The 16,038-nt window shown below is 40.1% G+C and overlaps 2 protein-coding genes across 3 annotated transcripts in view; one reads left to right on the top strand and one right to left on the bottom strand.

Annotated features, from left to right (window-relative positions):
* Positions 1–16,038, top strand: part of LOC126778799 (interaptin) — a 301,055-nt gene that overhangs the window by 146,215 nt on the left and 138,802 nt on the right. The gene's annotated exons all lie outside the window — the stretch shown is intronic.
* Positions 3,786–16,038, bottom strand: part of LOC126778855 (protein bric-a-brac 2-like) — a 37,586-nt gene continuing 25,333 nt past the window's right edge. The window contains exons 9-13 of the mRNA XM_050502579.1: positions 14,552–14,691; positions 13,667–13,774; positions 9,665–9,876; positions 9,123–9,180; positions 3,786–3,996 (exon numbers count right to left, since the gene is read on the bottom strand). Coding sequence (XP_050358536.1) covers positions 3,892–3,996; positions 9,123–9,180; positions 9,665–9,876; positions 13,667–13,774; positions 14,552–14,691 — 623 coding nt within the window. The 3' untranslated portion in view covers positions 3,786–3,891. The remainder of the gene's footprint in view (positions 3,997–9,122; positions 9,181–9,664; positions 9,877–13,666; positions 13,775–14,551; positions 14,692–16,038) is intronic.

Genomic DNA, 16,038 nt, shown 5'->3' with positions numbered 1-16,038 from the left:
TAACATACGCGATTTTTACTCACAATTATTTATTAGGACAGTCATTTTGTAAAAACTCACATCAAACTCACTCGTGAACTGTTGACGGATTATTTTGTTACGCTATTTTGATCCGTGTACCCTTTAAATTGTATAATCATTACGGTGAATGTCGCATATCACGTTTTGACATTTCACGATCGCGTTCTGCGTTGAGTTTCGAGCATGTTCTTACAGAATAGCTTCACTATATGTAACGTTAGAAAAAATAATACATACGAAAATCACTCTTATTACAATAGCTATAAGCGCTGTAAAAATAACAATACTTATTTGTTTTGTAGAAAACTATTAATATTAGCATGTTCATAAAATATAGTTGCCTCCATGAAGCGTATTATTCGAATTAAATCAACATTCTGTCTCGCTCACATTTATCAGTCTACATATAAGCTAGAAAGAGAGGTAATGTAAAAAATGGCGGAATTACTCACTATATTACCTTGCTTCTACTTGAATTACCATAGTATCACATAATCTATAACATTCCTAAAATGTAAAGGAAAATTGCGTTCAAGTTTCATCAAAATCGATTCAATAGTTTCGGTGATATTATATACAAACATTTAAGTAGATTTCATTATTAAAATCTTATCAAATCTATTTATTGTATTCAAGAACAGCCCGAACATATAGACAGACGGACACACTCAAAGTCACTACGGCTTTAGAAGGCTTATCTTGAAGGCAATATTTTGACATACAGTATATATTAATATTACGATATACATGAAAGAGAAAGCATGCATCCTATATGTGTGGGAGCGAGACAAAAGTACAATTCGTATTTACAAATGAGATTCCATATTTACATTTAATTAAATACATATAAATTATTAGTGATCGGTCACATCTACGCGGCCAAGCGTAATAACCACTTAACTGATATTTCTAGAATAATCCAGAACGTTTCTGGCTCTATTTACTTAATATAAGATACTTAAAACTAAGTTGCAATCGAAAAACGATATATAATAACTTAGTAATATAAAAAAAAACACTTTTTTGAAAATACATAATGTCGCCGATTGTATTATACATAAACTGATTATTTATTTAGAAAATAACATCAAATATACAAGTAATGTTAGTATTTTTTTGATGTATTGTATTTGTATGTTTTTGTACGTGTATTTTTTGTCCTAACCCACTGGCTCTGTCAAAATCTGAAAGGTACAATTTACACTCTGAATATTCATATATATGAGTAGTTTTTTTTTTTTATTCCGACGGTATTGGATAATTGAAAAACGTGAAAATTACAAAAAATCTATCTTAAGAAACATTTTCTTTTAATAAAATTTTGTAGCAACAAACAAAATTGTTCATAAAAAATATAATACAGTAAAATTATTTTTACATAGAACTGTGACGGTTTATTTTAGATTATTATATATATAAAAAAAAATTGCCAATATTTTTAAAAAACTCGACGACATTTGAAGAAAACAATTGACTAAATTTGTTTTTTTCATTTTACATTATCAGCCACGTGTGTCCGACAATTCTTAATTTGCTCATACACAAAACCGATCCATCTGAAATGAATCCAGCTCATCTAGCCATCACCGTTGAGGCCTGTGCTATCGCTCGCCATTGGGAAACCCATTTGGATGTAACTTTGGGTCAAAGATCATCTGACATTTCACATAATAAACATGAATATTTCTAAATACAAATACTCCGTATCCCATACGATTTCAGAATACCGTACCAGTTAAAATAAATCACATAAATAATACTGTGTCATGTTATATAAAAGATCGTTTACAATAAAATGAACAACATGATGTTTACATATATATTACTATTGTATATATAGTCAAACTCAAAATTAAATACAATCCTTTTTATATATAATATTTAGAATGATTTCTATAAATAATGAAACTGGTACCATGGGTTTTACTCACGTCATTTTGAAGCTGACATTTGAATTTTTTATTAATTTACCAACTGTCGAAACAAGCGTGGATATATACCACTTTTATATACATTAAAGATAGTTAGTATATAGTTCAATTCGAAAGACGCGCCTATATTACAGCTAACATTACACTCATACACTGTAGCGATTGGAAAAAAGAGTGGTCGTGTCATTTTGGAATATATTTTTGTGGCATTTGGTGATGAGTGTAGGATTATCCGTGTGTCGTCAAAATGGGATGCGAGTTTCAATTTTTTGGAACCGAGACACGGTCCGCTCGCTAACAATGGCGTTGGCAAACTAGCGTCAATGCTCGTGAAACGATAGGGCGTGACTTGTTTGTTAGTGTGAATTTTTAGCTCATATTTTTTTTAGTAAGTAGTCGAGATGGTCTAGTGGTTAGAACGCGTGAATCTTAATCGATGATCGAGGGTTCAAGCCCGGGCAAGCACCACTGAATTTTCATGTGCTTACTTTGTGTTTATAATTTATCTCGTGCTTGACGGTGAAGGAAAACATCGTGAGGAAACTTGCATGTGTCTAATTTCATTGAAATTCTGCCACATGTGTATTCTACCCGCATTGGAGCAGCGTGATGGAATAAGCTCCAAGGAATGGAATAGTCTCCTCAAAAGGGAGAGGAGGCCTTAAGCCCAGCAGTGGGACATGCACAGGCTGTTACTTTACTGTATATATTTTTAACATTACTTAATAAATTTATAATATTTTCTATGATTACATTCATTATATGTGGAAAGAGAGGTAAATTTTTGAAATGTTTGACACACAATAATTCCGGTAGATGAACATACATACTCTTAAATAGACATAAACTGCTGATATCATACTACTTGTGCAAACATTTTTTTGCTAACGCTCCTTCGATCTTTCTATAATTATCAATTTTTTTTGAAAAAAAATTATCCCATTCTGAAAGAGTGCGGATTATAACAAATAGTACATACAGTATCAAGATTATTTCTACGCACTGTTTTCACCGTCAAAATCCATTGTACATTTTAAATGTAATTATCAACTAGAAATTATTTATTATTTATTTCATTAGATTTGTACTAAATATTATTAATATTAATTAATGTATTTAGATCTTAGTAACTTCTAGACGCGATACCAGCGAAATATGTAACTTTTACGTCATAGTTTCAATCATGTGTGACCGCGCTTTAACACCTTTGAACATTTTTTTTTGCTTAAATAAATAAATAATTATTATAATCTGTTGTTATGTTTGAGATAAATAAGATTAAACATGAGAATCAAATTCATTTTCCACTATTTTCGTATCATATTTTGAGTTTAGTTTTGTAGTCATACTATTTTCGGACAGTTATTAAAAATCCCATCAAATAAATATCTAATTATGTAATAAATAGAACACTACTATTGTACACACCGTTATTTTGAAAAATACAATTATTATTGTATCTTTTATCTGTCAAAATCAAATAGTCCGTGTCATTAGTTTATTAGTTATCTACGCTATTCTAATTTGCCGCGCAATTTTCTGTCAAAACGAAATTCATTTTTATTTTTCAATTGTTCATTTTACGGGATTATATTTATTTTACGTTAAATAACATTAAATCGTTATATACATAAGTAATCAAGAAAATTTATAATAATGAATACAAAAGTTTAATAATTAGATATTTCCAAAAACAAAATGAATTTTTGAACTTTATGTTCATAGGAAGATGTTTTAATAACTGGCCGTTATTATATACATAAAAAATAAATAATAAAAAATAGCCACAAATATTTTATATAAAAAGTAATTATCATTTTATGCAGTGAGATGCTTCTATAATATGCACATCACTGACCATAGACAAGTTTTTTTTATCATCTAAGTCAAAGACAAGCAAATATACAGCCATAGGTAATATACATATATTTTTTTATTTCTAAGTGTTTGGAGGTTCGTCATCTGCTCGCAAAGCTAACATGTCCGGCAATTTGAAGTGCTGCATGTGGAAAGGAGGCTCTTCGGGACTACAGGCTCGAGCCATCTATAATATTACAAAAATATTTATAAAAAAAAAAAAAAACACACAAACTCAATAAAATTTATATATAGAGAATATTCTTCAGCGACCTCAAAAAACTAGACAGACACATTGTTATCTGTCAGTGGTAGTGGGGCTTTTTGTAAGTCCACGTGTGTAGGTACCATTTACTTATCAGTTATGCTACCTTTAAAAGGATTTTCGAAGACTGACCTATCTTTAGTATTTGTATGGATATGTTATGTATTTATTTGTAATGGCTGATTAAGACATACGCTCGTTGGCAAAGGCTTTATATTTATGATAATTTTAAGTCTATGGTTCGTGCTATGTTTTAGCTCTTCTGGGTAGGTACCACTCACTCATAATATGTTCTTCAGCAATACTCAGTATTGTTGTGTTCCGGATGGAAGGATGAGTGAACCAGTGTAAGTAGTGTCATCCAGTGGGTGGCCCATTTGCCAGCCCACCTACCTATGATGTAAAAAATCACGATGGTGATTACTCAAAATCGAAATAAAAATAAACCATACTTGGGCTTTTTCATATTTTATTCGATGAATATTATAGTATATATTAGCAGTTGCCTACGGTTTAGCAAAGGATAAATGGTTGCTCACCTCACATAGCTTTTGACCGGCCACGGTTGTTTTGGCCGGTACCTGTGTGAGGTAGTCGGTAGGGAGCCGACGGTGGAGTGCCACCATTGTGGCGGAGGAGCCGTGGATACGGCGGAACACACGCGCGTAGAGTGCCCGGCTTGGGCGGAGCCTCGCGCGGTCCTATCCACGGCTGTAGGTGGGGACCTGTCGCTTCCGGCCGTCGTCGAGAAGATGGCCGGAAGCGAAGAGATCTGGGCGGCAGTGTCCCGGTTCAGCGGATGCGTCATGTCGCAAAAGGAGGAAGCAGAGCGGGAGCGGGAGGACGACGTGGACTCGCTCCCGCAACGAAGAAGGAGACCTCTTCGACGGCGACGTGCCTTCGCAGGCCGGACGCTGCCGCAGAGTTAAGGTGTGGTTGGCGGCGGAGCCAGTTTGTTGATCCGCCGCGGGGCTTCAAGCCCTGACACCCAGCCTCCAGTGGCAGACTCGGGGGAGTCCGTCACGTAACAGGACGGAGGCACAGAGAGGAGGGAGGCGCGCCCTAACATCCTGGCGCGCTCTCGAGATGGGTCGCCTTATGGCGACGACCGCTGGCGGGGTTGCGGTTGTAAGTCACAACGTTCCCGTGACCCCGCCGCCTTGCGGAGAGGCGGAAATCCGGGGAGGTTTTAGTGGGTAGGACGGTGGCCCTCTGCCCCGTGAGTCCCACATACCCGTCCCGGTCCCCCCAGACCGGGCGGCAGGCGTAAATGCCTTTCCTCCCCGAAAAAAAAAAAAAAAAAAAGGATAAATGGTTGCTCCAAGAGGAGGACGACGGGGGACCAGTGACTCCGATCACCGAGGCGGAACTGCAGGCAGCTGTCATTAGACTAGGGTCGAAAAAGACAGCCCCTGGGCCCGACGGAATCCCTGGTCGAGCCCTGAAGATCGCGTTGGAGGAACTCGGCGAGAGCATGCGGCGCCTCTTCACCGCATGCTTGGATCAGGGTAGGTTCCCGCGTCGGTGGAAAACGGGCACGCTCGTCCTGATCCGCAAGGACGGGCGCCCACCCGATAAGCCGTCGGCCTACCGCCCAATCGTGTTGCTCGACGAGGTGAGCAAGCTCTTCGAGCGGGTGCTCGCTGCCCGTCTCGTCGGCAGCATGGAGCCGGGACTCGACGAGCGGCAATACGGGTTCCGTCCCGGCCGCTCGACGCTTGACGCATTCGCCAGGGTGAGGGGCCTGGCCGAGGAGGAGGTGTCTCGGGGCGGGGTGGTGTTGGCAGTGTCGCTGGATATTTCCAATGCCTTCAACACCCTGCCCTGGGAAACGGTGATGGAGGCCCTGCGGTTCCACGGTGTGCCGGGCTACCTGCGGCGTACCGTGGCCGATTACTTCTCGGGCAGGGCGGTGGCCTTCCCGACTGTGGACGGAAGGGGCGTCAGGTCGTTGTCGTGCGGTGTTCCGCAGGAGTCGGTACTAGGACCGCTCCTGTGGTGCATCGGCTACGACTGGGTGCTGCGCAGGGCCACGTTGCGTCAGGCGTCAGGCGTCAGGGGGTCAGCGTCACGTGCTACGCTGACGACACCCTCGCTCGTGTCGGCCCGCGGCAGTTCATACCGGGAGGCGGCCTATCGCGCCACGACTGAGGTGGCGCACGTGGTCCACCGAATCCGCGCGTTGGGCCTCGAGGTGGCCCTACATAAATCCGAGGCCCTCGTCTCGAAGAGCACTTCCGGCGCTTGGCCCCAAAGTTGGATCCTCCCGAACGTGGGTGGGCCAGGAGGCTCCTGCAGGCGCCTGTACACCGGCGTCGTGCACTCGATGGCGCTCTACGGGGCGCCGATATGGGCAGACGCTCTGAACAACTGTAACGTCGCCTCGCTGCGACGTCCGCAGCGAGCGATGTCGCTCAGAGCGGCTCGGGCGTACCGCACGGTGTCGTACACCGCAGCGTGCCTGCTCGCCGGAAGCCCGCCATGGGACGTTTCGTTTCGTTTTGTTTTCTTCTGTTTTCATTTTGTTAATTTTGTTCCGTTTTATTTTCTTTCCTTTGTTTATTTTATTGGAGAAACTCCCAATGGTGGAGTCAGTCTAGTCAGAGTTGGTCTCCGGGGTCTTTTTGGGCTGCCGGAGAAAGGAGGTGGGAGAGGTGGGTTCGCTCAGTGTCGGTATCGATGCTGGGTGGACAGACTAAAAGGTCCGTACCATGCCGAAACAGCCTGTGAATGTCCCACTGCTGGGCTAAAGGCCTCCGCACCTCTTTTTGAGGAGAAGGTTTGGAGCTTATTCCACCACGCTGCTCCAATGCGAGTTGGTGGAATACACATGTGGCAGAATTTCAGTGAAATTAGACACATGCAGGTTTCCTCACGATGTTTTCCTTCACCGTCAAGCACGAGATGAATTATAATCACAAATTAAGCACATGAAAATTCAGTGGTGCTTGCCCGGGTTTGAACCCACGATCATCGGTTAAGATTCACGCGTTCTTACCACTAGGCCATCTCGGCTTTTCGGCCATCTCGGCTTTTCTAAAAGGTCACACTAAAAGGTCACCGCCTCTCAAACTCGTTTCCCCATCCGGGTGTTGTGGACATGTCTCGCAGCCCGTAGTGGGACCGAGGGCCTTGCCTTAACCGGCTGGGCCAAGAGGAGACAACCTCAATAAAAAACATTAGTTTGTAGATCCCGTGATACCACCCGACCTCACGGTGTATATAAGGTTACCAAGGTACAGGGGGCACTACCTTGGTGGACTTTTTATTTCCCCCATACTCGTGGGGCTTAATATGATGACAACAAACAAAACAAATCTAAAAACCAACAACCTAGGCGATATTACGGACAACATGGCGGTGGAGGCGGGTGCCCCGATGGCGCGCGCCAAAACCAAAGACCCTGGCGTGTCTAAAAAACTGGTGGTCCGATTGGAACAACTCTCAGAGTCAGACTCTTCGGCCACCAGCATGGTGACGCTCTCTTCAAGTGACTCCGCCTGTGATCGGCGGAAGGGGGAGAAGCGGCCCCGTCCTGGACCGGAGAGCTGCTCGGGCTCCGAGAGCGACGCGGCGATGAGCGAAGGCAGCTGCTCGGAGTCGAGCATCAGCAAATGGCTGAAGCCCTCCCCGAAAAGGGGGCGTGGTCGTCCGCCCACGACGGGCGAATTCGTCGGCCTCGGGCGCTCCCGCGAGGAGCTGAAAGCCGCTAAGGCTAAGGAGCGGCGGTACGAGGCGGAGGACGCACTGGCCGCGTACAGTGCGGCGGCCAAGGTGGCCACGGAAGAAACGGCGGCCCGTGCTCAGAAACGCCAACCCGGCGTGACCGTGGACGTGCCGCAGACGTCTGCCGCGCTGGACGCGGCGGTGCAGGAGGCGCTCGACGTCGTTCTGCAGGTTGCCGACAGATCGGGCAGCCTAAAGGGCACGTTCGTTCGGGCCTTGAAGACCGCCGCCGAAGACCATTAAAGGTGCGGTGGCAGACCTAAGGGCCTTCACGGTGACGGAGGAGGTGGCGCGACTGGAGGCAGCTAACACGCGACTCTCCGGCCAACTGGCTGAGTTGCGCCGGGAAGTCGCCGAAATGCGCCACCGGCCGGCGGCGGCGACGGAGGCGAACTATATGTATTTCATGTCTCTAACTTTCAAAAATTTCTAAGTTTCATGTTTCTAAGCCTGGGTCTGCTTTGATGAATCAATCAGCACAAGTCATTATGTATATGTGTAAATAACAACAAAAATACGTATGTTTTTATAACTTTTGATAAACTCAACCAATTTTGATGAACTATAGACTAAACGGAACCTTGAAATACTTCTTATAATGATTCAGTTATTTCAATTTGTAATCTTTAGCCGTTTCCAAAATAAGCCCGGACAAACAGACAGAAACACAGACAAAAATTTTAAAAAACCTAGTATTACTTTTGGTAAATCGCAAATAGCCATAAAAACTTTAAAAGAGGATATGTATAGATGTATGTGACGAACAATGTGAAATTTGTATTCGTTGATTTAAATTCAGAATAAACAAAATTGAGTATTAAATAGCGATTGGTTTTACCGGAAATAACCGGCTTTAACCAGTTGATTGACTTTAAAATCTCGAAATGACTCTTAAGACATTTCGAATACTAGAATGAAAGCCCTTAGGTTTTGTCTTTATTTTTAAATATATATTCTAGCGCTTGACTGTTATCACAGCTGATGGAAAGTGATGATACAGTCTAAGATGGAGCGCGCTTGCCTAGAAGATGCCTATTCACTCTAGACTTGAAGGTACCCATATTGTAGGTGGCGGGAAAAACGGAGGGTATTCCAGACCTTGGCGGTGCGTATCAGAAACGAGGAAGCAAATCGTTTCGTACGTGTCTAAGATACATCAACTATGGGTGCAGATCTTTACGATGCCTCGCAGTTCTGTGGTAAGAAGGTTACGGAGGAACCAAATCAAATAGTTCCTGGGCACACTCCGAAATATATTCTGTCTAGTAGTAATAGTCTGATAACTAGGTATGTTTCGATGTAAGTGAAGAAAAATTACCTACATGAGTACTGCGTCCACGGCGCCTGCGCGGTAGGATGCCTTTACGCGCCATGAAGAAGCTGAAAATGGAAATATAGCTATTAATAATATACATATATGGACAAAACATCCTCGGCCCAAGTTTTTAGGCCCATTGATGACGTATGGGATGGTTAATATGTATTCCAGTGTCAATGTCTGGAAGGTAATGACCACTTACCATCTTTGGCCCATTTTTCAGATCACTAACCTATTTCAAATAATAAAAAAAAAACTAATCACACTGCACGTAAATACGATAACGATAAAAGTCTCATTTTAGTTAAACTATCATGTTTGTTACATAGATACATACAGATGTCACTTTAATGTACCCGCCGTGCTGTCCGAGGCTCAGAAGTGTACACACATCTTCCAAATTTCGGGCTGGTACTGAGAATCTTCGACATAAAAACCCAATAACTTTTCGGCCCGATCTGGTGCTCGAACCCAAGACCTCCGGATCAGCGGTCTTATATCTAGCCACTAAACCAACGAGGCAGTTAAACAGAGGACGCAACTCACCGTATCGTAGATATGGGTATATTAAACTGTTCGGATACAGTTTGGAATGTGGAGCCCCGAGACACGCAGTCCGCCGCCTGCCGGAGCACCACCTCGCTGCGTCGTATCCTCTTGTTCATACTTGAGTAGTCCTGGCTGACATTCGGAGTAGCCAGGGTCGGCGGTACACCCGTGTTACTTGCATTGTTGTTGACAACAGTGTTGTTTGTTATCTGTGGTTTTATAAACGAGACATGTCTTTAACATAATAAAGTAACGGCTTCTTCTATTACTTGATTACTTGATTGAATTCCATATTCATTGTCGTACTGAGCGGACGTGTACAAGTATTTTTTTAAATTGTGCTAAATCAATACACGTTTAATTTCTTCTTTATATCAGAATAGTTAAAACTCTAAATTGTGTGTACGTGTGAAATATCTCGCATTGGCTCTCTATTAGAAAAGTATGTAGGGTCTAATGAACAAATGTTGAAAAACATGCAAGAGAGCATTACCGATATCAAAGAACAAATTACTGATATAAATTCGTCAAACGAGCGAACAATTAATGCAATGCAAGTCAAAATAGAATCTCTTGAAGCTGACTTAAAAAGCATCAAAATGTCCTCATAAACTTCACCTATACCTTAGTAAATGAATTATCTGCTAGCGAACAAATTATACAGGAGATGCAAAATCGTAGTAACAGAGATAAAAATATCGTACTGGTTGGTTTACTTGAAAAAAAAGATTCTAACTCCAACGAAAGATCAACAAAAGACGAAGCTGATGTACTTAAAATAATCTCTCAGGTAAGCCGCAGGCATTCCAATTCCATCAAAGGTCTTTAGAATTGGTAAATTCCAACCAGGCAAAAGCCGTAGTATCAAGGTGTGCTTCGAAGCAAAAGAACCTGCTAAAGAACTACTCCGCAAGAGAAATAAATTACAAGATGGCTTAAAAATATTTTCAGACCAGACACCGACTCAACACAAGTATATGAAAAACCTAAGAGAAGAACTGAAGCGACGTCAAGAAAAAGGTGAGACTGATCTTACAATCAAATATGTTAATGAACACCATCAATCATAAAAATAACAAAAAACTACGCACTGTTAACACAATAATCAATACCTTTAACGAAAGCCATAATACTTATGAGCTACTTTAGTAGCTGTTACCAGTCACCAGGGTTTCCCAATCAATAAATCACGCTTTACGTTTCTGTACCTCAACGCCCGAAGTATACGAAAAGATGGAAAATTCGACAAACCTAAATGTATCCTACAAGCAATACCGAACAGAGTGCACATTGTTCTAGTAACTGAAACCTGGATTCGCAATGAAGAGCAAGCATTGCAATTTCAACTACGGAACTACTCTCATTACTACAACTATAGAACCGATATTACGGGAGGTGGTGTATCCGCATACGTTCATAATAATCTGAAGCATTGCTTATCAGAGTCAGTGTATGTTGGAGGTAGTAATTATTTGTGGATACAATTGGAGAAATATGCACTCGAAGTGGATATCGTTTATAATCCAGGACATACTAATTTCAAACAATTTCTCGAAATATATGAATCGCAACTACAAGAAAGAAGAAGAGCAATAGTTTTCAGTGACTTTAATATTGATTTACTTACAAAGAATTCAAAAACTAATCAGTACAATCAACTTTTCAAACAAACAGGACACACGATTATCAATAAAATTACCAAAAAATACTGCACTAGGGAAGGATCAACTAAAAAATCACTCTTAGACATAGAAATTTCTACAAATTACCATAATAACTATATTCACGCATTACCAGAACCAACTTTACGATACTCACGGATGAATGACTTCGAACCATGTACCGAAAGGGAAATCCTTAACATCATTAACAACCTTGATTCAAATAGTAGTGTCGGTGTGGACGGTGTCAGTACAGGAAATCAAATGTGTTAAGGAATTAATAAAAAATCGATTAACAATTAGCTTTAACAAACTTTTACAGGAAGGATCGTTTCCAGACTCACTCAAAATAGCTAACGTTACACCTATTTACAAATTGGGAACAAGAACAGACCCCGGAAATTATAGAGCAATCTCTGCATTGCCAATATTATCAAAAATATTAGAAAAAGTTCTACATTCACGGCTACTGAACTACTTAAACTCTATAAATTTGCATTTTGACCGGCAGTACGGGTTTCGGCCTAAACGTAATACACTCACAGCAACAATTGATCTGGTAACCAAAATTAAACACAATATTGATAAAAAAAAAAAACATTGTACTGGGAGTTTTCATTGATTTAAAAAAGGCCTTTGACACCGTCAGTCACAAATTGCTGTTAAAGAAACTGGAAGTCATTGGTATTGTCGGTAAAGCTTTAAAAATGTTTAAATCGTACCTCGAGAACAGATTACAGATAGTAAAAATTGATAGTAACTCCCAAAGTCCCCCACTACCCATATCCTATGGCGTTCCACAAGGATCAATACTAGGCTCTCTGCTCTTCTTATTATATATTAATAACATGCACGAATTTGGCTTAAACGGTAATATCACTCTACGCTGATGACGCATGCCTCTTTTACTTTGCTTCGTCAATTCACGATCTAATAGCTCAGGCCCAATACGATCTCGATGTCCTTCATGAGTGGCTTCAGTACAATTTTTTGACTATTAACATTTCTAAAACTAGCTGTATACTATTCAAAGCTAAAAATAAATACCAAATTACACACCTCTCACAATAAATAACAGACCTTTACAAGAAAAAACTCATGAAAGATATCTTGGCTTATACATGGATAGTTATTTAACATGGAATGTTCACATAAATCACTTAATAAGTAAATTGCTCTCACTCCATACCTCCTTGCGGATTAATGTTCGCTGCATACCACGTAACCTACGTTTCACAATTTATAATTCCCTAATTATATCTAATCGAAATCTGGGGAAGTGCTGCCAAAACACGATTGGAAAAACTACAAGTCCTACAAAATAAAATAATGTTAAATAAAATGTTATTTAATTTTAAATTTCGAACATCAACTAAAAAAAAATTATCGCGAAACTAAATTAATGAGCATAAAACAATTATATAATTACAGCACCTGCACTTTCATACGTAAAACTATTAAAAATGTCCATACCGAACTACAATTTAATAGCAGCAAAAAATATGGGCGCCCCTGCACTCGACGCGCGCGTTTCATTGTTTTGCCTAAAACTCGTACCAAGTTCGGTCAAACCGCATTAACATATGACGGTGCGCGTCTTTATAACAAGATACCCTCAGACATTAAAAATATTGACTCGTTCGATATATTCAAAAAGCGACTGTTCATTATATTATTACAAAAATACCTGTTTGAATATGTAGAATGGAATAAGAGTGGTTTTCAAATCGTGGTGATGTTTTGTGTGTTATTTAAAATTGTGTTTGTATGATTTGTGTGTTATTTTCTCCGTTGAAAAATGTAAGTACGACAACGAATTTCTGTTAATCGTTTGTATTTTTTCTTCAATTGTGTTCTCATGTAAGTGATGTAATTGTCTTTATGGGAATAAATAATCTTTAAACCTCTGGATTGGCTTTTTGCAAGTCCTTCTCAATAGTTAAAATTTAGTACACTCATATCCTACCGTCAAACAGCAATACTGAGTACTGTGGTATTCCAGTTTGTAGGGTGAGTGAGCCGGTGTAACTAAAGGCACAAGGGACATAGCATCGTAGTTCCCAAGGCCAGTCATGCGTTGGCGATGTAATTATATGGATCGATTATTTCTTACAGCGCCAATGTCTATGAACGATGGTGACCTCTTCATTTACCTACCTATTATGTTCCTCGCGATGTTTTCCTTCACCATCAAGCACGAGATAAATTATAAACATTGAAAATTCAATGACGCTTACCACATACCATCGAGCTATTCGATCGATCGATTTTCTGGCTTTTGGAATTATTATATTAAAAAATAATACAAATAAATTTTTAAAAAAGTTTCTTATAATACCTGCGACCTATCACCAATATGTATAACATTGACAGCGGGAACGCAGCCTGGCGCGAGGGTCATCAAGCCTGGTCGAACTTCCACGAATGGGCCCTGAGAGCTTGACGACTGGAAATTATAATTATAACCTAAATAATAATCAATAAAAATACACGCTCATCAACTTCCATTATAAAACATAAGAGTCTGAATACACCGGAAGTCAACTTAATAAGAACTCATCACTTAAGCCACTGTCTCGTTGGAATAGTGTCTAGTTTTTAATGACGCAGGCTGCGAGGTCCTGAGTTAACACTTCAGACTGGGCATAAACATTTTCCGTCCATAATTAGTAGCAACTGGGACTGGATAGCAGTAAGTAAAACCGTTGGTCTTGCATATGAAATTTCCTGTCGCGTCGGATTTGCCGTACCATCCTTTATTATACCGTAACAGCCTGTAAATGTCCCACTGATGGGCTAAAAGCCTCTTCTCCCTTTTTTTTTGAGAAGATTTGGAGCTTATTCCACCACGCTGCTCCATTACGGGTTGGTAGAATACACATGTGGCAGAATTTTAATGAAATTAGACACATGCAGGTTTCCTCACTATGTTTTCCTTCACCGTAAAGGACAAGATGAGATGAGAGACGAAATTATAATCACAAATTAAGCACATGAATATTCCGTGGTGCTTGCCCGGGTTTGAACCCACGATCATTGGTTAAGATTCACGCGTTCTTACCACTGGGTCAAATTGGTAATAATAAAGTTATTATAAGAGCGATTAAATAGAAAGTGCACTTGTATATGCCTATACACTTATGCACTACAATATCCTGCGCAGCAGTTTCTCTGATCTCTGGTCAGGAATCGGTAGTTAGTATAGGTTAGTCATTCAACTCACCGCAGGAATCTGATGTATGATAAATGCTGGCGGCTCGTCTCGTGTGTCGTAGGTGTGGTCACCCGTCGCCCGAGTTGGTCTGTCCTCAGGTTCCGTATCACTGCATTCGTATTGACATTGGACGTTGGCTATTGCGAACTCTGAAAAAAATTTAGAAAATAAAAAAACTTTATTCATCAATATAGCACCGGTTCGGAAACTTCTCAGGCCTGAGAAGAACCGGCGAAAGGAACTCAGTGGGATTTTAGTTCTAGAACTGTTCTAGAATCGTTATCATCTTAGAAGTCAATAGCTTTATCCCATCAAAAACATAAGTATGAAATGAGAGCCAAGTTCAATGGCAAAAAGCCTTGGTTGTTGACTTCAACGACAAAAGAAGTGAGATCTTAATGGGTGCCATGTTCAATGGTCAGTCCTGAAATTTATTTATAACAACTTAAAATAACATTTCTTCTTATAACTTAGGATAATATATCGAAGCGTAAGGTCCGACTTGGCTATCAGTCAGTGATAAAAATGACGATTTTTGGACGTTAATATCTAAATAACCGTTTAAGATGTGCTTATGAAATTTGGAGCACATATGTATCTCGCAGGTCTCAGTGTATGAGCCAAACATGACATGTTTATGTGAAATAGTTTTTGAGTTATGAAGGGGTCAAAAGTGGCTCAAAGTGGTTCGTGTAAACACGCGGTGCTGCCCGCCAATTCTGTTAGCTAACTTGGGTTGACACGCTACCACGTGACTAGATAACATTCTTTACCACACAAACATTATTTGACGATTTCTTTTTTTTAATTTTACAATCGAAATTTTTTAATTCTTTGACCTTGGGCTGTGTACTGTGAAACGAATGGATTACTGAGGTGCTACCTAAAAACCGTATTGCCCACAAACATTACATAACAAAAAATACAGTATACTAAAAACTTAAATGGACTTGTGACGGCCTTAACGGCGTACCAATCTTCCATACATTCTTCGTGACAGCAACGTAACAAGATAATTTTAAGAACTATTTCTTAGGATAGTTCATGTTTAAACATTTACATTATTTATTCATTAATAATATTACACAGAATGGATGCAAAATGATAGCACAATATAAACTATTACTTTTTTTTATAACTGATCACCACCATCCATTAGAGGAGTAGACATTGGCGCTGTAAAAAAATTGAAATTGTATTTAGCTAAAAGTAAATTAAGAATGCTATTACATTTGCATGCTTATTGACGGCAGATTGTAAAGTACATATAAATAATGTAATATATAATGTAACTCAATCTATGCAAATAAAGAAATTGAAATATTAACCCTTGTGCCTGTAGTTACACTGGCTCACAATACTAAGTAGCGGTATTGGCGGTAGAATACGCGAGTGGGTACCTACCCAAACTAGACCAAGTAAATTAAACCTATATGACTGTAAATAAATAAGAACTGACACCTTTTTATTGAATTGGACGATGCAAATTTCTTCGT

Source organism: Nymphalis io, chromosome 27 (genome assembly GCF_905147045.1).
Source record: "Nymphalis io chromosome 27, ilAglIoxx1.1, whole genome shotgun sequence".
Taxonomy (NCBI): Eukaryota; Metazoa; Arthropoda; class Insecta; order Lepidoptera; family Nymphalidae; genus Nymphalis; species Nymphalis io.
This window is presented reverse-complemented; position numbering and strand designations above follow the sequence as displayed.